Consider the following 22,661-nt stretch of genomic DNA (forward strand, 5'->3'; position numbering starts at 1 on the left):
GAACATCCAAAGGGATCAGCCAGGATCCTGCTTTAATTAAAATAAATAAAAGTAAAGAGCAGTTTCCCCCTGCTCCCCAAGGATTTCAGGCAGGGAAGGTTTGACTCCTGACCAGTCACCAGACCTGTACCTTTATTTTTAGATTGCTCTTTCATCTTCCTCACCCTCCAAACTGTCACAGCTACACAGATTCAACCTGAGCACTTCTCCCAAAAATAACTATTTCAGGGCATGGCTGGCAAAGAAATTCCTTATTGAAACTGTCAGCAGAACTTTAAATGTCACTTGCAGATGTTGCTTTAGATGGGGCTCAGCTCTCGTGCAGGATGAGGTGTTTATGTGTTGGATTCCAAGGACCAGAGCTCGTCATCACTTGGAATTTTGAGTCAGGAGTGTTTTCGTGATCCAAGCTCTTCCACTTGAGCTGTTTTTGTTTGAATTAGGGCTATTTACAGCTGCCATTAATAACCAGTGTTTTATTCCAGATAAACAGTTCAGCTGGCCCAGCAATAAAGAGCAATCTGCAAGTTACAGGCTGGGGACACGAGAACTTTTTTTTTTTTTTTTTTTTTTTTTCATCTTATGAATTAGTGATTTTGTCGTAACAGAGTTCCCAGTGCCCTATTTTGGGATGTGGAGATAATGATTTTCTGGTGGGAGTTGGAGAAATCTGAGTGCAGTTTATCAGGAGCTCTCTGGCCTGGCTCCTTGGTGTAATATTTCTTACTTTCAGTGAGAAGGTCGAAATTTTAGCTGAATGAAGCCAAACATTGTGCAACAAAGAGACCCAGCTGCAAGAGTTTTGTTTCCTTTAAAATATGTTTGGGTTTTTTTGTTTTTTTGTTTTTTTTGTAAGTATTTTTGTAATGATCTCAATTCTTGAGTAAAACCAAGAAGTGCTATGAGAAAAAAATTTAAATGTGATTTTACACACTGTCCTGAGCTATCCAAGAGCTCCTATTCATCATTTCTGTTCCTTTGCAGTCCCAGTGGGTCTTTATTATCCTGTTTGGAGCAGGTGAAGACTTACTTGCTGACTGATGGAACGTGCAAGTGTGGCCTAGAATGTCCTCTTGTTCTTCCCAAGGTAAAGCACAGCATCATTTGGATCTAGGTGTGAGAATATTTATGATTCAAACTCTGTTCAGATCATCTTTAAAACAAGTGGTGTCCACCCAAAGTTTGGCCTTGAAATACAAAATTCATCTCCCCTCTGCCTTAGCCCCTCTTGGAGAGGATCTGACTCAGTTATTAGAAATACATTCATTTTTTATTTGTTGTTTCCAAGCATCCTGTCAAGGAATCTCTTGGGCAGTATAGGAGCAGTGAGGAACAGAGGAAAATTCCTCTATAAAATTCCTAATTTATGTGAATTTGGTGACTTTGCTGCCTGTAATCATTATTTTAAACCATTTTCACTGCCAGGTCTTTAATTTTGATCCTGGAGCTGCTGTGAAGCAGAGAACTGCTGAAGATGTTAAAGCGGACGAAGATGTCACCAAACTATGCATTCACAAAAGGAAAATTATTGCTGTGGCTACACTTCATAAAAGCATGGAAGCACCACATCCTTCACTGGTTCTAACTAGTCCTGGTGGTGGAACAAGTGAGTAAAATGAAATCATGCAGAATCATGTCATAATCTGATTTTCCTACACGTAATTACTATGCAAAACCCACCCCGAAAGTCTGGCTAGGAGTGCAAAAATAAGCAGATTGAAGGAATAAATAAAGGCAGTAATCAGAGATGGAGGTAGATAGAAAATGAGTCTAAAAGCAGGTCAGCCCAGACTAAGAGCATGATTTTCTTGGAAAAGATATCAGATTGTTCTAGACAAAGAAAATACATTAGCTCTCATCTTTTGGAACTGTAGTAATATGTCTGATATTCTGTCACATGGGAAATTAGAGGAGCAGAATCAAGTGATTATGAAGGGATTAGGATGTGGCTAAGGACTTGGCTAAATGGGAAATTGTATTGTAAAGGAGAATAGACAGCAAGAGGAGATCTCCACTGTCATTTCTCAAGGATTATTTTTGGCCACCAACCTGGATTAGCATTTTAATTATCCCCATCAATAAAAAAAAAAAAAAAAAAAGAGGAAATTTGTTGGTAGCTGAAGTTGGCAGGTATTCTCCAAACAAAAGATGAAAACATTGTAAAACCAGGGGAGCTCCCTGAGACCTGGAGTGAAAGCAAAGTTAGCACTGAAACAGCTCCAGACCTAGAAATTCATCCAAAATTAGGGAGTTTGTGAGGAACAAATTCTCTGAAGAGAATTACAAACCCCAGTGGGCAGGACAAAGGAGGGAAGGGGGCTGAGTTTGTATTTCTGCATCTCCTGGGAAAAGGCCTGAGAGCTCTCTGCACTCCTCGTTGCTGTGAGAGCACCTGGCCAATTGCTCTGCCCACTTCAAAGTAGAAATATTATAAGAAAACCAAGAAATAATAAATTTTAGATAAGTGCCAATGCTAAGATGAACCCATGCTGTTCATAGTACTGATGTGCCCTTTTTTCAGTGTAATTTTTTTCAGTGTAATTTTGTTTTTTAACTAATAGTGCAATTTTCCAAGTTTCTTTGCATTTCCCTGCCTAATTTTTTCAATGAGATGTACTTAAATTACATTCCTGTTTTCAAAAAATCAGCAACATGAAGGAAGTAATTTATATATATATGTGCTCTTACTTTCTCTGTCAGTCAGAATTTTTTGCATAAGCAAAGATGAAAATTCCCCAATAAATCCCCTTGTAAGCAAAATTTTTGCACATTTATATGTGACCATTTGTTTATTTCCAGCACTCAAGGTGAGACCTCTCATAATTATTTTATTTTGCAGTTCAGCCTTTAGTTTTATCCCCTAAAGGAGACTTTGGTTGTGTTTTGGGACAGGGGAAATGTTTGTTTCTCCAATATTGGAGCAAATAGGATGAAGTCAGGATTGTCAGTGCCATCTGAGCAGGCTGAAGGAAAGATGAGTAGAGGAATTTCAAGGCACCTCTGAGTTCATTTGAAGACAGAATTTTTAGCTCCCAATTCCAGTTGGATTTTGCACATCCAGAGGCTGCATGCCAAGCACTCTGAGCTGAATTGCAAATTCCCAGAGCAGCAAAACTGGCAGAAAGTCCCCCAGACTTGGAGCTGCTCGTGCTTCCAGGCTGGAAGTAAAACATTGGAAAAAAATCTTTTTAAATAAAGATGGAAAGTGGTCTTGTGTTTGTTGGAAGGTGTAGCCTCAAAAATGGGATTTACAGGGAATTTTTCCATCATGTGCAAATACCCCCAAGGCTTTTATCCTGAAAACAAACAGAAAGCATTTGGGGTCCCTCATCAGGGACAGCATTTGGGACAGGACCTTTCTGTGGGAAGAGAGTCTCAGTCCTGGATGGGCTTTGTTCCTCCTGTCCTCAATAGATGGTGCCAGAGGCTCCTTTTCCTGCCACAGCCATCCTGCTCCTCCTGCCACAGAGGGGATGCTGGAGATGCAGGAGGCTGGAGGGGTGCTGGGAAGGGCAAAAGGGAAGGAGAAAGGTTGAAAATGTTCCATATTTCTGTGGGATATGGAATTACAGCTGTGTAGCTGGGGACAGGCACCGCTCAGTGGTGACTGAGGGTTTCTTTCTGCTGAAGCAAAAGTTCAGCCAAAGGCTCCATGAGCTTTTGGGGATATTTTCACCCTCAAAGCTACTGAAACATGGGATGCTGGGTTTCCAGGCAGTAACTTGTGTGTTTCCCATGCCAGGTGCAACGCCGGTAGTTCCCACTCGAGCAGCAACCCCGAGGTCGATGAGGAATAAATCACATGAAGGAATTACAAATTCTGTGATGCCGGAATGTAAGACTCCTTTCAAGCTGATGATGGGGGCATCTAATGCCATGGGTAGGCTTTATGTGCAAGAAATGACTGGAAGCCAGCAAGCAGAGCTCCACCCTGCCTATCCCAGGCAGAGATTGGGGAGCAGTGAGCTGGGCCAGAAGTCTCCGTACCGCGGCAGCCACGGGGGGATGCCCAGCCCGGCCTCCTCGGGCTCACAGATCTACGGGGACGGCTCCATCTCCCCCAGGACTGACCCTCTGGGGAGCCCTGATGTGTTCACCAGGAGCAATCCCAGTTTCCATGGAGCACCCAACTCCAGTCCCATCCACGTGAGCAGGACGCCGCTGTCCCCGCCGTCGGTCATGCTCCACGGCTCTCCCATACAGTCATCCTGTGCAATGGCTGGAAGGACTAACATACCTCTGTCCCCCACCCTGACCACCAAGAGCCCAGTCATGAAAAAACCCCTGTGTAACTTTTCAGCTAGTATGGAAATACCACGAGCAATGTTCCACCATAAACCCCCCCAAGGCCCTCCCCCACCTCCTCCACCTCCTTCCTGCGCTCTTCAGAAAAAGCCATTACCATCCGAGAAGGATCCTCTTGGCATCCTGGACCCCATTCCCAGCAAGCCGGCCAACCAGAACCCCGTGATCATCAACCCCACCACTTTCCACTCCAGTGCCCACTCTCAGGTACCCGTGATGAATGTAAGCATGCCCCCCGCCGTGGTGCCCCTGCCCAGCAACCTGCCCCTGCCCACCGTCAAACCCGCCCACCTCAACCACGGCGCTCACCTCCAAAGGGTTCAGCACTCGGCTGCCACCTCCCTGTCCCCGTCGCCGGTGACGTCCCCCGTTCACATGATGGCGCCTGCCATCGCCAGGATCGAGGCTTCTCCCCAAAGATCGCGCTCTTCTTCCACCTCCTCCGATCACGGCAACTTCCTGCTGCCTCCAGTGGGGCCGCAGGCGGCCTGCGGTGGGATCAAAGTCCCTCCCCGGTCCCCGCGGTCAACCATCGGCTCACCGAGGCCGTCCATGCCATCCAGCCCTTCCACCAAGCACGAGGGACTCGGTCAGTACAAGGACATCCCTAACCCGTTAATTGCTGGAATGAGTAATGTGTTAAATCCTCCAAACAACGCCGTTTTCCCCGCTGCATCGGCCGGAAGCGGTTCCCTGAAGAGTCAGCCTGGTTTGCTGGGAATGCCTTTAAATCAGATCTTGAACCAGCACAACGCTGCCTCTTTTCCAGCGAGCAGTTTACTCTCAGCAGCAGCCAAAGCACAGCTAGCAAATCAAAATAAACTTGCTGGTAACAACAATAGCAGCAGTAGCAATTCTGGAGCCGTTGCCAGCGGCGGCAGCACCGAAGGACACAGCACTTTAAATCCCATGTTCCCTCCTGCTGCCAACGTGCTCCTCCCCACCACGGAGGGGCAGAGCGGCCGGGCAGCACTGAGAGATAAACTGATGGCTCAGCAAAAGGATCCTCTGAGGAAAAGGAAGCAGCCGACCACCACGGTGCTGAGCTTGCTGAGACAGTCCCAGTTGGACAGCTCTGGGCTTCCCAAAGCTGCCTCTGATTTGATAAGAAAGCCAAGTCCAAGCTCCTTCCCCATCAGCTCCATGTCGCAGCTCCTGCAGTCCATGAGCTGTCAGAGCTCCCACGGCAGCAGCAATAGTTCCTCGGGCTGCGGGGGCTCCAGCAGCGCCCTGCCCTGCCCCGGCCCCCAGCTGCAGCTGGCAGAGCCCCCCCTGGGCCCTGGCAGCGTGCTGCCCCCGGGGCTGCCCCTGCGCGGGGAGGGGCTGCCCTGCCCCAACCCCGGCCCCAGCTTCGGCCCCGGCGCCGCCCCGGCCCCCTCCAACCACCTGGCCGGGCTGCTCAACCAGATGCAGGCCAGTGGGGGCTGTGGGATGCTCCCCCAGGCAGGAATGGCCTTAGGGAACTCCTTCCATCCCAGCCCAGCCCAGGCCAGGCTCCAGGCACCCCCCACGCCCGGGATCCCCAACAGCATCGGCAGCAGCTGCAGCCAGAGCAGCCCTGAAGCAGGTACGTGGCTCCCAAGGGGCTTCTGCATCCTTGGAATTCCATGGGGGATGGTTTGAATGCTTCTTGTTAAACTTGGGTTTGTCCTGGTGAGAAGTGCACCTGAAAGTCACATACTCAAAAATAAAACAGAAAGGAAAAAGAAAAACAGTGGTAAACTAAAACATTTCTCCCTTTTTCTGGATGAATCCATCCTTGCTGTGACAACTCTTGCCTCTGCTAACTTCCACACACTCTCCATGAATAAAATCCATTCACTTCTGGACATTTCCACACCTCTTCTGTCACTTCTCCAAATAAATTGGAGTTTTTTTGCAGCCTGCCCTGCTCCAAGCCCAGAAGGTTGTGGCTCATCTGTTCCAGGAGATCCATGAGTTCTTTCCTGCTGGAGTTAGAGAGGTTGTGTCAGAGATTGGAGCAGATTCTAGGAGTACCAAAATGTACAAAATAACCTTTCCAGGGCCAGCAGGAGGGAATGCCAAGCCTGTGTTTGCTCTTATTGAGGTAATTTTTCTAAGGTGGTGATTAAATGGTTGAATAAACGGAGTGTAGAGAGAGATTTTCTGGTCCATCAGGGAAGATCTTGAGAGGAAATGGGTTGGCTGCTGTTGTCATCTCTGGGAGGTTTAAGAGAGAAAGGAATCAACTCAAAAATGTGAATTGTATTGACCATTACTGGTTGGGCAAAGTATTAGAAATTTCTGAAGTGGGATGGAAACCCAGCTCTCACCAAAGAGTTCAAGTGGCTTCTCCTTAACCCAACCTGCTCTGCATTCTCAGCTTCCTCCTTTAAAATGGAATGGAATTCTAGAAAAGCTGAATTACAGTCAGATATTGTTCTGCTATTATTCTAGTCACTTCCTGATGACTCTTAAGGGTTTTTCCCCATCCCAGGGATAAAAAAGTTTTGTTTTTCCTTGCCTGGAGTGGTCACAAGCAGGATCTCTCAGCCCTTGCTGGGCTCTTGTGCCTTGTCATACTGACACAGGGGCATTTCCTGATGCAGCCTCTGAGACTTTGCACTCTCTGTACAGAACAAAGGTCTGGCATTGCCTTGGGAATTCACTTCCCTGTCCCACAGAGCACAGCACACAACCCTGGGGCAGGAACCCCTTGGTTCCCACCTGGCCTGGGGTTTCCACCTCTCCCTAAGGTTCCTGTGTTAGTCAGAGCCTGTGCTTGTAATTCCACTCAGCTCCAAGCTGAATTTCCACCCAGAAATACAAATGCAACAGAACAAATGAGTCAAACCCTGAAGAAAGGTTCCAGCATCAACATCCAGCTTGGTTCTCATCCCTGTAGAGACAGGAAGAGGGGATATCCCCACCTGGGGACTCTGTTCTGGTATAGAATTACAAAGCTATAGAATTACAAAGCCTCAAGTGACACTTTTTTCCTTATGTAAAAGAGAAAAGGTAATTTTGTGTAGGCAAAAGCTGGAAAGGTGGGAAATGTTCCATTCTCTGCTGCTGAAGTTGTTCCTTTAGTTTGGTGCTTGCAGGATGCACAGCCTGCATTTAATTATTTATTGAATATCCATGGTAAAGTCTGGAGAATGTTCTCTTCTCTGAGGTGAAGTCTCAGGTTGTGTTATCTTTGTGTTATTCCCTGAAACTCTGCCTGAACCTTCACTGAGCTCTTGCTGAGCCCTCAGCAGCTCAGGGATCAGGGGTGAGGTTTAATCCAGATGTTGTGAAGCTCCAGAAATGGGAATTCTGCATTTCCAGCAGAATGGGAATGTTCTTCCCATGAAGCTCATGTGAAATGTTGAGTGTTTTGTATTAATATAATTTTTTTTTAAATAAAAATGAGTTGCCAGCCTGCATCCAGCTCTGTAACAAAACTGGGAAGAGGAATATTGGGATTTCTCCTCTGTTAGTTTTGGGGATGAAGCTGGTGAAAGCCCCCTGTACACTGAATTTTCCAGAGCAGTTCAGCTGTGGAAGATGTAAAAGGAACCTCTCATGTTCATATTTCAGTTTGTGGCTTGTTTTTTCCCCTTTGTTTTGAAGTATTTTAATTGCTAAATCTGTTTTCTGTGTCTGTGCCAGCAATTCAGAACAGCTACTCCTCAGAAATAGCTCCTGAGAGAAAAAATCCTGTGAATCCCCACAATTAGCTGGTTATTGCCTAAGCTTTTAATTATATTTTAACCACATGGACCAAGTTTTGTTATTCCAGCTCTTGTTTTCTTCTTCCACAGATAATATCTTTAATTCCCAGGTAATTTTCAAGGTGTGTGTGGTGGAATTTGTTCTTTTTGTAGGATGGAACTGCATTGATTGTAGGTTTTTATTTATTTTGTTTTGTTTTATTTTATTTATTTACCTTTTTCTTGCTGTTAACTTGTGGTTCACGGGGTATAAAATCTGTGTTTGAGTGTTGAACATCCAACATCCAAATCCTGCTAAGAAAGCAACAGCCATAAATAATGGGATGGATGGAAATGAGTGAAAATATTTGGGAATAAAAACTCTGGACTGCTGATAAGGGAAATTAAGGGAACCTCAGTAAACACAGCAATTAAAGAGGATCAGTGGTGTCAAATACTAACATTATATTATAGGAGAAATTCTGGGTCTAGAAGTTAAGAGGTGATAAAAAATAGGCAGATTTGGCCAAAAAAGGCTGAAGTTCCTTCCCTGGAATGGGAATTTTTCCTGGTGAAATGCACAGAATAGAAATAGTAAAATATAATTAAACAGGGAGGAGCACAACACCAATCACTGAGGGTGAGGAGAGGAATTTGTTTGGGAAACTGGGAATGGAACATGGCTTTGGAAAACAAAACCCCCCAAAAAAGAGGTTTAGGAGGCTTTGGTTTAATCACCTCAGTGCAAACTGTTGAAAACACAAATTAAACCAAAGAAGTCTGGATTTGCTTCCCAAAATTACTTTATACATCCTAGAATTACAAAATCAGAAGAATTTTTTGGACTCCAGGGTCAGAAGAGTATCTGACAACTTTTTGGGACTTGCTGTGTCTGAGAAAAAATTTCTTATTAAACTAGAATCACTCCTAGACAGGATGGCAAGTACCTTCTAATAAACTAAATTTAAATATCCCATTGATTTGGGGTTCATAGAAACATCCACAAGGACTTTTCCCTGCTTGGGAGAGATTATAAGGGATCAGTGTTGCTTAAATTTCCAGGGGTTTTTTCCCATTCTTATTTCTAAATAACAACTTATTATTAATTAATAAGTTAATATTTAAAATAATTGTTTCCCTTGTTTCCCTTCCCTATTTTGGGGAGAGGAAAGTTTTTGGTTTTTTTTTTCTATTCAGGTAAGAACTGTGAAGAATAAGGAAAATGTTCAGTGCTTTCTTGGACACAGCTTGGAGTTTTCTGGTGTTGTATTACCTCTTAAAATTTGAATTTGAATTGACATCTTTCAGTTAACCAGGCCCTTACCTGGTTGGTGATTTTATATTGATAAAAGTCATGGAGTTTGTAAAAAATGATAACAAATTAATGTAAAACTATGAGTCTTATTAAAGATATTATTATGGAGAAAAAACTGAATTAATTCTGTGGGATTTCCCACACATATTTAGCTCTGCAAGTGGAACCAGTGGGCAGCTCCAGCCTTTGCTAGAGGGAGGATTATTGGAGGAAATGATGCTTTTTATTGAATTTTTGGCTTCCCAAACTCACAGTCGAGTGTTTTCCTTCATTTGCAATGCATCTGCCACAGCTGTGAGTGGGGAGAGAGGAGAGCAAGTGAGAAAATCCTCAATTCCTGCTCCTGCACTCGTGTGCTGTTGTCTTGACAGTTTTCTGCTCCAGCACTGCTCTGCTTTCTGCTGACAGCTGAGCACATCACAACAGTTTCCTCCAAGTCATTTTCAACCCAGAAATCACAGGAGATGGGCAGGGAGAGGTGCCAAGAAATTCAGGCAGGTATTAAATTCTAAAAATTCCATTTTCAAAGAAGCCTAATTTTATTAAATTTTAAAAATACTAATTTTATTGAAATTTTAAAAGCCTAATTTTATGGATTTCTGTTGTCCTATAAATAGTTCTGGGCTTTTTGCCTTTCCCCTGAAATTTTAGGGGCCATGATTTCAGGTTTGTTGTAAAAAAAAACAAAACCCTGTGATCATGGAGTATGGTGTACAGGAATTCTGGGCAGGCAGGTGAATATTTCCCAGCAGAGCACATTCCATGGCCATGGAGTGCTGCATACAAGGATTTGAACTGGTTCAAATGGGGATATTTGATTTATTGGCCCATTTTTGGTGATTTCTGTGCTGTCTCAGTGCAGGATCTTGATAAGGAGTGACAGAAGTTTGTGCTCAGCTGCTGAATTCTGCTTTCTTTGGGATTGGAAGCAGTGTAATAAAGGAGATATCAGATAAAGATCTTAAATGTTTTCCATTCCAGGAAGAAAAGGGGGAATGTAATTGTCAAAATGTGTAACTGCTGGTTCCAAGTGTGCAGGTAAGGGATGGAATAGGGAGTTACAGCAGGAGCTCATTGTCTGGGATTTAGGGACTCTGAGGTTGTGTTTTCCATCAGCAGTTTCCCTGGGAAGTGAAGGATCTGCAAATCACTAATTGAACAATCTGCCCATTAACACAAACTCAGAGGTTTTATCTGTAATTTGATTAATTCCCATTTCACCCTGGTGTGGCAGCTCTGGGTGACCCCTTGGTGGCTGAGGTGTCACAGCCCCTCTGGCTGGGGCAGTAATTAAAATATCTGAGTGATCTGAGCTCTCACACCCTCCTGCTCTCAGGGTGAGCTCTCTGCACTCACACTGGGCTGCAGGATGGAGGTGGGTGAGGATGGCCAAGGAGAGAAATGGGAGATTCCATTTTTGAATTGAAAGGTTCCAAATTAGAAAAGCAGCCAAGAAAATACCCAGTCCAACAAAGCTGTAGTTTTAATGGATATGCAGAGATGATTTACAAGGGCTGGAGGGACAGGACACAGGGAATGGTTTCAGCCTGCCAGGGCAGGGATGGGTGGGATTTTGGGAAGGAATTCCTGGCACAGGTTACTGCATGGCTGCCCCATCCCTGGAAGTGTCCCAGGCCAGGGCTTGCAGCATCCTGGGACAGTGGAAGGTGGCCCTGCCCATGGCAGGAGGTGGGACTGGATGGGATTTAATTTCCCAAGCCATTCTGGGATTCTCTGAAAAAACTGAGAAAGTGGAATTTATACCATTTATTTGTGCTCAGTTCTAAAAATGTTTTGGGTGTTAATGGCTAATGAGCAATTCTGCACTTTCACTTTTCTCAGTGTTTCACACACCTATTTTAGTGATTTTTTTTTTTTTTCCCCACAGATTCCAGCACTGTGTTTTTGAGACTATTTAAATACTGGGATGTGTAATGGAGAGTTTCTCACAGGGAAAAGAGTTGTAAAATAGCACTTGAAATATTTTTTTCTAATTAATACACTCCAAGTGCAGTCCTTTTGGAAAATATATCTATGGTTAGGAAGAACAATTCTGGGATATTAATGATTAATATCTTCCACTCTGATTCTTTATTTTAAGTGAATCTTCTCAAACACAAACTGATTCCATAATACCCATTTATTTTATTATCTCTGCTTAAGAACACCTTTAAAAAAAGAAGCACAGCTAAAATCCACACAGGAAAATGAACCTGCTCTGAAAAGAAAGCAGAATTAAAAATGCTCATAAATAAAATCAGTAATTATTTAAAAAATTTATATGCTATTTATTTACTCCCAAAACATTTATTTGACCCTCTAAGAGAACAACAGCTCTGCTTTTTCTGCATTCTGAATTTTTCTCCTTTTCACTGCATTGCAAAGGATTCTTTTTCTCAGCAAGTGGCAGAAGAACCTTTGGCAGAGTCTGTGGCTGCAGGAGCTGGGTTGGCCTGGGCTTTTATGGCTTTTGGTCTGACTCTTCATCTTTTTTCATCCTGATTAGTGAGGACTGTTCATTACTGAGCTCACACATGCTTGGCTTCCCTGGATCCCAAATATCACATTTTTGTGGAACTGGGAATTAAACTTGGGATTTCCCTTTGGTGTTCAACTCCTGTTTGTATTTCTCATCCAAAACCTCCCAAGTGTCATCATGAGAGTGGTCACAGAAAACCCTTGGGTGGGGGAGTTTTGAGATTTTTGAGTTTTGGGGTTTTGGGTTTTTTGGGATGTTGTCATCATTCTGTCCTTTGGTCTGGGGCCAGACATTGGGAAGCTCTCACAGCTCCATATTCCAGTGAAAGTTACTTTGCATGGATGTCCTCACCTGGAATATTGATTTCTTGGATGGGATTTTGATCCCTGGTACCACAGAGAAATTTGTCCCCAACTGCAGCTGTAGATTCTGTAAATCCATCAGTCCAGGAGTTTTCCAGCCCAGTTCCTGCTGTGCCACGTTGGACAGAGCCTGGGGGGGAATATTTGTGTTTTATTTTCCTGCTGAAGTCTGGCTGCTCATCCCTTCTCTGACCCCAACTTCTCCAGTCTGGACTGAAATAAGAACACATTTTCTCCCTCCTGCTCAATATCCATCAAGCCTTTTTTTTTCCCCCTCAGGAGCAATTAATTAATTACTTAATTAATCTGGAGAAAGGTGTTGAATGCACTTTGGAGCTCTCAGAAGCTGGGGGTGAGAAAACAGAGCCATTTCTCCCCAAAACCTGGCCCCAGTTTTCCAACTTTGAGATTTGTTGCACAGCAAATCCTCTTCCATGGGATCATTTACCTGAGCAGAATGGAAAACAGGAGCAGGAATAAATTACAGACAGAGATGAAGTCCATTGGAAAATACCCAAACTAGCTTTGATACTCAGGAGAGCTCTCCAGAATAATTTCCTCGTGCCTGAATTAAAAATTTCTCCATGCACTCCTTGACACATCCAAGGGGGAGTGGTACAGCTGATTCTTCCCTTGGGAATTTCTTAAATCAAAGGTTCTTTGGGGCTTCCCATAGTTTTTAAATTCTCAGGGCATTAGTTCTAAATACTGATTTTATTTTTAAAAATAAATAAATAAAATTTGCTTTTTATAAACAAGAAGGTTTTTGACCCACTCACCCAGAGTAGGATTTCCTCTGCTCTGCAATTGCACTTTGCTCTCATTCACCTTTTCTTACTTTATTATTTAATTTCTGCTCTGAAACGTGGTGATAGCACTGGGAGAGAGGAGTGAGATTTCTCTTGAGTTCAGGGCAGTGCAAAATGTTCTGTGTTCATTTTGGAGTTGTCACAACATTACAGCACTAAAAAATGGTAGTTTTAGTTAAAAACAATGTAAAAGTTTGGCTCAGTTCTTCTCAGTTGAGTGTGCATGCAAATCCCTTTTTAAGGAGTATTTGTTCAGAAAAATGGGAATTGGTATTTTGTGATCATTGATGCCTTTCAGTCTCTCATCCTGAGAGCTGTTTGAGTGACCACTGTCATTTCAGAACAACCTTAAATCAAAAAATAATAATAATTTCTATTTCAGCTTTGCTAAAGGGGTAGAAAGATACCCAAATAAACATTTTTACCCTTTCTTTGTTGCCTTCTCATGGTAAATTTACCCCATTGCCTTTTCTTTTTCTTCCAAATGATGGAAAAAAATTTACATTTTTCCTTTACAAATTGTGAATTCCTGCTGACCTGGAACAGTCTCATCATACCATGTGTGTTTTTTTAACTCCAAAACAATGCCTTAAATAATAAAAATCTAAAATCCAAAACCCCACCAGTGAATGAGTTCAAACTGGAAGTGGATCATGGACTCAGTCTGTCACCCAACATCATTCCTGGTGGTTAATTCCAGCCTGTCCATCACTAACTCTGTTAAGTCAAGGCTGGTTTTGGGTTTATGCTGTTGAAAATCTGTGGTTATATGTGAATTAAATGCTGTTATAACTCCTCTCCAAGAGCTTTAAGGGAGTACAGGTGCACAGTGCCATGATCTCCAGTGGGATATGGCAGAGAGTGCCTGGAGCATCTCATGGCAGATCCATTCCTGTTGTTCAGGCACTCCAGGGTGGATTCCCAGCCCCTTTCCCTGTGCTGTGTGCCCTGGGGGTGTCACTGATCACATTCCTGCTTTTCCCATTCCAGGGGCTTTGGGCCCGGCATCAATAGCCATCGCTGGCACCAGCCAAGCTGCCATTACCAAGACCACATCTGTGCTCCAGGACGGTGTCATTGTCACCACTGCAGCTGGGACCCCTCTGCAGCAGGGCCAGCTGCCCATGGGGGGCGAGTTCCCCTTCTCTGGCCACGAACACTCGCTCCACTTCCCGCAGAACAGCTCTTCAAACAACAACCTGCCACATCCTCTGAATCAGAACCTCCTCAACTCCCTGCCTCTCTCTCTGAATCAGCAGCACCTCCTCAACCAGAATCTCTTAAACATCCTCCAGCCTTCAGCAGGAGAAGGCAAGTCTGAGGTGAACCTCAACCCTTTAGGTTTTCTGAACCCGAATGTCAGCGCTGCTTTGGCATTCCTGTCCGGCGACGTGGACGGGCAGGTGCTGCAGCCCGTGCACTTCCAGCTGCTGGCAGCCCTGCTGCAGAACCAGGCCCAGGCAGCTGCCATGCTCCCCGTGCCATCCTTCAACCTCACCATCTCGGAGCTGCTGCAGCAGCAGAACCCCCCCGCTGCCCCCGAGCCCCCCGAGCCCCTGCTGCCCGCCCCCGTGCCCGGCTTCGGGGGCTCCGACTCCTCGGCCCCGCTGCTGCTGCCCGCCGGCCCCGCCGCCCCCGCGCTGATGGCGCTCAACCCGCAGCTGCTGGGGGGCGTGCTGGGCTCGGGCAGCCACCCTGAGGTGGCCATTGCCACCTCCTCTCAGGCCACTGCCACCACCACCACCACCTCCTCGGCCGTGGCCGCGCTCTCGGTCTCGGTGTCCATGGCGGAGACGCTGCTCAACATCTCCAGCGCCGCACCGGGGCCGCCCAAACTCAGCAACAGCTCCGTGGTGCCACAGCTCCTGAACCCTCTGCTGGGCACAGGCCTGCTGGGTGAGTGCAGCTTCTTGGGGGATCCAACCTTGGGACAATTTCTGATTTTATCGTTATCTTCTTTTTTTTTTTCCTTTGTGTTGTTGCAGCTCATTCGCTGATTGTTCTTGTCAGAAGTTTGAATCGCGTTCTGCTTTCGTTCCTCAATGTTTAATATTGATCTTGGGGATTATTAATTCTGCCACCTAGACCTACTAAATCCACCTGAAAGTTGTGTGAGCAAGTGGGTTTATTTCATTGTTCAAGAAGGAGCACCTCAGGAGCATCCCTGGGTCAGCTCTGGCTGCACAGAGTTAGTGGGGTAGCTGTGCTGGACATAACAAACCAAATCCCAAAACAAGTGGTGAAAAAACCCTTAAATACAAAGTTTTTCTCTCCTGGGTGATGATTTTCCAGTTATTTTTACCAAAAACTTATAACAGAGTAGGTGTTCCTCTGTTTGTAATCTATTCCTGGTGGGAAACTTCACCCCAGCCTAAATGGCTGCAATGAACTCAACCTACTTGGCATTTTCCCTTCAAAATACATCTCACAGTGACTTCTGATATGGAAATTTTAAGTAAAACACAAGATTTTGATTTTAAAAGAGAAACAAACTAGAAAATGGATGTGTTTTAACCTTTATTATTTCATAAAGTCAGGTTTGACAGTGCATTTATTTTTTTAGAGCTAAAATGTTCGTGTAAAGTGAAATTTTCATGTAATAGAAAACATTAATTCAACTTTTGCCCTAGGAAGTAAAAAAAGAGTTGTTTTGAGTTGTTTTTGGCTGAGCCAAAAAGCCTTTTCTCCTTCACAGCTGGTGAAAGACTCATTTTGATTGGGGTTTAAATGATTTTCTCTTTCTCCCCCCTCCTCATCCCCCTCACCACCCCAGTTTCAGTGAGATTCCAAGGCTGGAATTCCACAGAAGCTCCTCCTGCCATCTCTGGCTATTCCAGGAATCCTGTGACACAAAAGACCTGAGAGTGGAGAAATAGAGAGCAGGAGAGCCCCATTCCTAGAGGATGGAGGAGAGCAGGGTTGTTTTTCCAGAGGTTTTCCTGGCAGTCAGTGGAACTGGAGTGCAGGGAATTGCTGAGTGGTGTTTGCCTGTGCTTGCCTTGCAGGGGAAATGTCATCTCTGAACACTACTCTGAACAACCATCAGCTCAGCCATCTGCAGTCACTCCTCAACAACAATCAGATGTTTCCTTCAAATCAGCAGCAGCAGCAGCAGCAACAGCAGCAGCAGCAACAGCAGCAGCAGCAGCAGCAGCAGCAGCAGCAGCAGCACCTTCTCCAGGGCTACCAGAACGTGCAGGGCTTTCAAGGCCAGCCCCAAATTCCTGGCCCAGCCAACAACCCAAACCCCATGGCGTGTCTGTTCCAGAACTTCCAGGTAGAAAACAAAATTAATTCAATATTCAAGCAAGTGTGCAGCTCTCAGGAGGTAAAATGCCATCCTCCAGAGTTTGGGTTTCTTTGCTGATTAGGACAATATCGTTTATATAATGACATGTATGCTATAGATAATGCATTCTTTCAGTAGCTGATGGATTTTGCAAATCAGGAACATTTGTTATTGAAATTTTATCCCTTTCTCCCTAGGAACTGGGTTTAGTTGTTTTGGAAAGAGTTATGCTGCGTGTATTGAAAAAAGTTCCTCTATCTGTTCACAATCACTATAGAATTTTAACAAAACTCTTTTCCATTGCACAGAAATAATCTTAAATTCCTGTTTAGCCCAATTCAACAGTGAGAAATAAATACTGATGGCACTTTGCAGTAATTAGGAACTTAATAAGTTGTTGTAAGTGACTGTGTGCACCAGTCCTCTTGTATTCCCACTGAAATGGGATGGAAGAGCTGTGATGGGGATTGTGCAGCCTGGAAAAACAGGAACTGGAGTGAATAAACAGTGACAAACTGGGCAAAAATGGGGTTTCCCTGCTCTCCACATTACACAAATGTTCCTAATGCAGGTTGGGGATCAACAGAGCAAAAACAGTTGACAAACCTATGGATTTGTTGTTCCTCACTATTGCTGCAGCAGTGCAGGTGTGAGGAGGGGAATGCAGAGGGGCCAGGCACTGCTTTCACCCTTCCAGGAGGAAAAAAGGAGCTGTGGAGGAGTTTCCCTGGAAAATCTCACTTCTCTGCCTGTTCCCTTCTCCTGTAGGAATTTTGGTGGCTTTAGCCCAGTATTTCTTTGTGTCACATTTCCAGTGATATAAATAGTCACAGTGAGTAGTTAAAGGGCTTTTGGAATATTTTCCCTGTGGTTTTTACAGTTTTTGTTGGAGTGCTCTTGTTGACATCATGTTCCCTGCCTGTGGATGTGACAAGGAGTAGGAAAAGCTCAGGTGGTTGAATCTGGAGGTGTCAGTTTGCTGTGGCAGGGCCTGGCTTAGAGCACAGGGATGTGGGATATTGGAGTCCATGAGATCCCATGGGAAAGGCACACAGCAAAGGGGAAAATGGGAATGTGGACCAATTCTAAAAGCACAGGCATTCAGGAATTTATTGAGGAGCTCACAAGGACAGGAGCAATGTTGGGGTCTGGGAAGGGAAGAAGAGGAATAGTTGAGAGCAGAACTCAGAGGTTGTAGAGTTGAGGTCTCTCCTCCTCTGGAGATGCACAGACCCCACCTGGATGTGATCTTGTGCTCCAGTAGGAGGCTGGATTAGATTTCAGCTGGAGAAGGCACCTTTGTGGCAACTTCCAGAGTCTGGAGGGGCTGCAGGAGGCTGGAGAAGGACTTGGGAGACAGGACAAGAAGGGATAGGTGAGGGAGGGCTTCAAACTGAAAGAGAGGAAATTCAGGTGGGATATTGGGCAGGAGTTGTTCCCTGTGAGGGTGGTGAGGCCCTGGCACAGGGTGCCCCTGGATCCCTGGGAGTGTCCCAGGCCAGGCTGGAAAGCCTTGGAGCACCCTGGGATAGTGGAAGGTGCCCCTGCCCATGGCAGGGGTTGGCACTGGGTGGACTTTGAGCTTCCTTCCCATCCAAACCATCTCTGTACCAGAAATACTGACCTTGGTGAAGTTGTTTAGGACTTCAGGAAAACAGGAGCCTGCTGACACAAAGTCTGGGACAGTGCGGGTTTTTTCTCTAAATCAGGCTTTTAATTCTCTCTCTACCTTGTTCAGCATGAAAACTTGTACCAGGTGTATGACAAAAAGAAATGAATGAGCACAGAGTTTCTCTGCTTGAGTGAGAGCTGCAGTTCCCATCTTGTGCTCTCCTTTCCCCAGGTGAGGATGCAGGAAGACGCCGCCGCCCTCAGCAAGAGGATGATCACGCCGATGGGAATGGCGCCGGCCGCCGAGAGCTCCAGCGCTCTGCTGCCCCCCTTCCAGGAGCCCCCCTGCGAGCTGCAGCCGAGAGCTGAGGCAGCCCTGGGCCAGCAGGCCAAGGACAACCCCAACCCCAGCGCCGGCGCCGGCGACGCCTCGGTGGACGCCATCTACAAGGCGGTGGTGGACGCCGCCAGCAAGGGCGTGCCGGTGGTGATCAGCACGGCCGGCTCCAGCTGCGCGCAGCCGAGCCCCCTCCCCGCCCTGAGTGCCATGAGTGCCTTCACAGCCTCCATCGGGGACCCCCTGAGCCTGAACCTGAACCTGAACCTGAACCCGCCCGGCGCCGCCCACGAGGGGCGCGGCCGCGGCGCCCGCGGCGCGCGGGGCCCCAAGAGCGCCGAGCACGGCAAGGGCGAGGGCGACGGCTACGAGTGTTACAAAGCAGCCACCTGTAACACGCCCAAGAAGCAGTGGGAGGGGGAGCAGAGCCCCGGGGGGGACATCAGCAGGTGGAAATGCGAGGAGTTCCTGGAGCACTCGGCCCATCTCCACGGCAGCCCGTGCCACGAGAGGCCCAACAACGTCTCGGCGCTGCCGCTGCTGCAGGGGGAGCAGCACCAGGCCCTGCTGGCCCAGCGGAACTGTCAGAGCGAGAAAGCGCTGGAGGAGAATTTCAGGTATAACAATTACAAAAGAACTATGATGAGCTTCAAGGAAAGACTGGAGAACACTGTGGAACGATGTGCACACATCAACGGGAACCGCCCGCAGCCCAACAGGGCCTTCGGGGAGTTGCTCAACACTTCCAAACAAGACCTGATCCTGGAAGAGCAATCTCCCAGCTCCTCCAATAGCTTGGAGAGCTCCTTAGTGAAAGACTACATCCATTACAATGGAGATTTTAATGCCAAAAGCATTAATGGCTGCGTGCCCAGCCCCTCGGATGCTAAGAGCATCAGCAGCGAGGAGGATCTGCGGAACCCCGAGTCGCCCTCGTCCCACGAGCTCATCCACTACAGGCCCAGGACGTTTAACGTGGGCGACTTGGTCTGGGGCCAGATCAAAGGACTGACCTCCTGGCCTGGCAAACTTGGCAGAGAAGAAGAGGTTCACAATTCCTGCCAACAGAACGCTGAGGAGGGGAAGGTATATTTATATCTCTGTCCACATCTCCCTCTCTCCCCCCTCGCCGGCAAAATTTTGTCTTCTTTATTTTGTCTCTTCTTTTAAGGCTTTTTTTTTCATAGCTTGTAGAGCTGAATTTTCCCCTTAATTTCCTGCCAGGTCTATGAGACAGGTTAGATTTGTGTTTTGCTAAATGATTTTTTGGTGTTAACAAAAAGTGGTTCTCACTCACGTGGCGTGTTCTGACAAATTCCTGGCTGTGTCCAACGCGTCCGGAACGGAAATACCTGAAAGTGTTGAAACTGCAGAAAAGGAGAAGTGGCCTAATCAGATCGAGGAATCTTTAATGAGTGAAGTCTTGCTGATTGACACACACTTCTCACAGGAAGTGCACACACATTTCCAACTCTAAAGGAGGTTTTGATCATCATTTAGTAATAAGGGAAGTGTTCCAGTTTGCTCTTTCATACTAAAATTCTTTTTTGTGTCAACAAATCATGTGCTTGTTGGGGAATATACAGGAAATGCAGTTATCAAGGAGTTATTGGTTATTTTATCATGGAAAATATTCCCAAATCTGGTCTCCACTGCTTGTCTAACATTTTATCTTTGTAGTTCTTATAAAATGCTGCACATCTTCCACCTATAAATATTAAAAATTTTAAAAATGCATAAGCAGAAAGGGGAGATTTAAGGAAATAGGGGTTTGTCAGTAACACAAAGAAATCAAATCACTTAAAACTGAGGAGAGTGGGTTGGACCAAAGTGTTCCTTCCCCCAAAATTCAGCCACTAGCAGATACCCAGAGGAGAGAGGGGACAATCATCCCATCCCACCCCTGCCATGGGCAGGGACACCTCCCACTGTCCCAGGCTGCTCCAGCCTGGCCTTGGACACTTCAGGGATCCAGGGGCAGCCACAGCTGCTCTGGGAATTCCATCCCAGTCCCTCCCCACTGGAGCTGTAAGCCCTGGATGCTGCTGAGCCACTGTGGTTTCACCCCCAGAGCAGAACTTCAGTCTCCCTTGGCAGGTGAGAGTGCTGAATATTCCAGAGCTTTCCATGGTTTAATCCATCCCAGCCCAAAGCAGGAGAGTTTCAGAGCTCATTCCTGAGGAAGCTCAGATCCCTCAGTTACAAGTCAGGCAGTGGAGGCACAGGAGGAGATCACAAACATCTGGGATGAAACAAATCTGCAACAATTCCATGTTCAGTATCCCTGTCTGTGTGAACACAGGAACAACATTCCCATTCCCAGTGTGCTTTTATGGGTTATCTTCAGAATCTGTGTGTCCAAATCTCTGTGAATGTTTAATAGAATTGAAGGGTTTATTTTTCAGAATTTCTGTAAGAGGGGAATTTTCTTACCTGCATTCCTGAGCAATTTGCTGTTTCCTCCCTAACCTGTTGGTTTTGTGCAAACCTCCTTTACTGTGGTGGGGTTTCTGTGCATTGTGTGGGGATTGTGGGGTGTTCAATCCAGTGGCACCCATTTTATTGGATGCTGAAGCACAAAAACCAGGGAAGCAGATCCTTGGAATGCTCACAGCCCAAACTCTCCATGAGGAATTCCCACATCATGGATCACCTCTGGCATCAGACCACCTTTAATTAATCAATCATTTTTAATTTAAATATGAAAGAAATGTGTTTAATTCCTTCATCAAGAAGTGAAAAGTGAGCAGCCATTCCAAAGGGCAGGAGTGGAGGGTGGAAGGTGGAATACACAGGGAAAAACCCACACCAAACCAGAAGAAATCACCTGGAAAACCACAAGGAAACACCCTTGAAAACCACAAAGAAACAAGCTTGAAAACCAGGAGTTCTTCAGGAGTTCTGCACCAGTCCCTGGTGGGAGTGACCTGCAGCACTTGGGAAAATTCCTTTTTCTCTGGAGCTTTCTGAAAACATCTTGTAAATTCTTTGTGTAACCAAATGTGACCCTCCTGTGTTACATTAATTTGCTGTTGGGATTTGTACATTCTCTGGTCTTTAGATTATTTCTTATTTGATATTTTTGTTTCCATTTAAAAAAAAACTTTGGGCATTCAGGTATTTAATTGAATACTGGATCTGTTTGGAGGATCCAGGCAGGAGAAGGAGGAATATTACACTTCCTTTCTTTGGTTTTTGGCTACTGGAAATTAGAGGAGCCCAGGGAAGAGCAACAGGAAGAAAAGGAGCAAGCCTGAGTCTAATCCCAAACCAGAGGAGTTGGATCTCATTAAGGAATTAATTTGATTATTACCCACTTTGATTATTATTCATCACCCACAGGTTTTGTGGGAGCTTTTCATGGGGAATTTTAACAGGGAAATCCTGGGCTGGTTAAACTGGGATTTTCTGGTTCTGCAGGTAAAACAGGAGGATTCCTCCCATCTGTGTGATTTGGTGTTCACTGACCTGCTGTTGGTATTGATGATTATTAATTGTTATTTCTGTTGGAGTTGCTTTCCATACCCTATTTTGTAGCAATTTGAAATTTCTTCCCAAAAAAAATCCCAAGTGGGTTTTTTTTTTAATGTATAACCATCACAAAATGCCAAAAAAATGATTTTTTTTTTTTTTTTTTTTTTACTTTAAGAGGTTCTTTGTTTCCCAAACATGATATTAATTCTTGAGAACATTATTTTCATTGAACTTTGTAATTTTTCTTCTGACAGCCCTTGGCAGTTTGTTCCTTATTTGACATTTCTGTCATGGATAGGGATCATTCCTTTTTTCTCATGTTTGTCCTTAGAAAAGCTGCCCACATTTCCTCTGAATTTGTGTTCTTCCAAAATGCAATGAGGGGAGTGGTTATTGGAAGTATTTGTATCAAAAGTGAGCAGGTTTTAAGGGGAAAACACTACCATTTGTGGCATAATTGAATTTATTTCATGAAAATTGAGATCTCAGCTCCCCAGGTGCAGATTTCTCTATTAATGACTCCTGGAAGTGTCTGGAGCAGCACATTGCCAATCTCTTTAGCACAAGTGTGACTTCAAGGCATTGAAATTTGATCTAAATGTGTAATTTTGGGCCTTATTTTGAGAATTTTGGCAACTGCTCACTCATTACCTCCACCTTGTCGTGTCCACATGTCAGATCTGTGCTGAATATAAATTATTTAAGAATTGGAATGCTGAATTTGGAGGGAATTTGCATTCCCACTTCATTTCTGGGTTGTGTATAGGCACACACTCAATAAATTTGTATTTATGTAAAATGTCAAGTAAGATGTAGCAAAGAAACAGGAACTGAACCATTTATTTTCTTGAGGTAGATGTGTTCTAAATAATCTGATTTTGTTGTTTTTACCAGCAGGAATGACTGAGCCAGATCAAAATAGTAGAGTGAAGTGGCTTCATGTTTTGAGATGCAAATGATGAAATTATAGAGATATTATCTTTAATTTTCTGCTTTTATTTATACTGGGACTTACTGTTGCCCA

At 45.2% G+C, this 22,661-nt stretch overlaps 1 protein-coding gene across 5 annotated transcripts in view; it reads left to right on the forward strand.

Annotated features, from left to right (window-relative positions):
* Positions 1-22,661, forward strand: part of MBD5 (methyl-CpG binding domain protein 5) — a 103,664-nt gene that overhangs the window by 75,748 nt on the left and 5,255 nt on the right. For all 5 annotated transcript variants that reach the window (XM_056496817.1, XM_056496815.1, XM_056496818.1 and 2 more), the window contains 6 exons: positions 985-1,087; positions 1,426-1,606; positions 3,743-5,872; positions 13,917-14,822; positions 15,932-16,203; positions 18,059-19,249. In XM_056496817.1, coding sequence (XP_056352792.1) covers positions 985-1,087; positions 1,426-1,606; positions 3,743-5,872; positions 13,917-14,822; positions 15,932-16,203; positions 18,059-19,249 — 4,783 coding nt within the window. The remainder of the gene's footprint in view (positions 1-984; positions 1,088-1,425; positions 1,607-3,742; positions 5,873-13,916; positions 14,823-15,931; positions 16,204-18,058; positions 19,250-22,661) is intronic.

This window comes from Oenanthe melanoleuca, chromosome 7 (genome assembly GCF_029582105.1).
Source record: "Oenanthe melanoleuca isolate GR-GAL-2019-014 chromosome 7, OMel1.0, whole genome shotgun sequence".
Classification (NCBI taxonomy): domain Eukaryota; kingdom Metazoa; phylum Chordata; class Aves; order Passeriformes; family Muscicapidae; genus Oenanthe; species Oenanthe melanoleuca.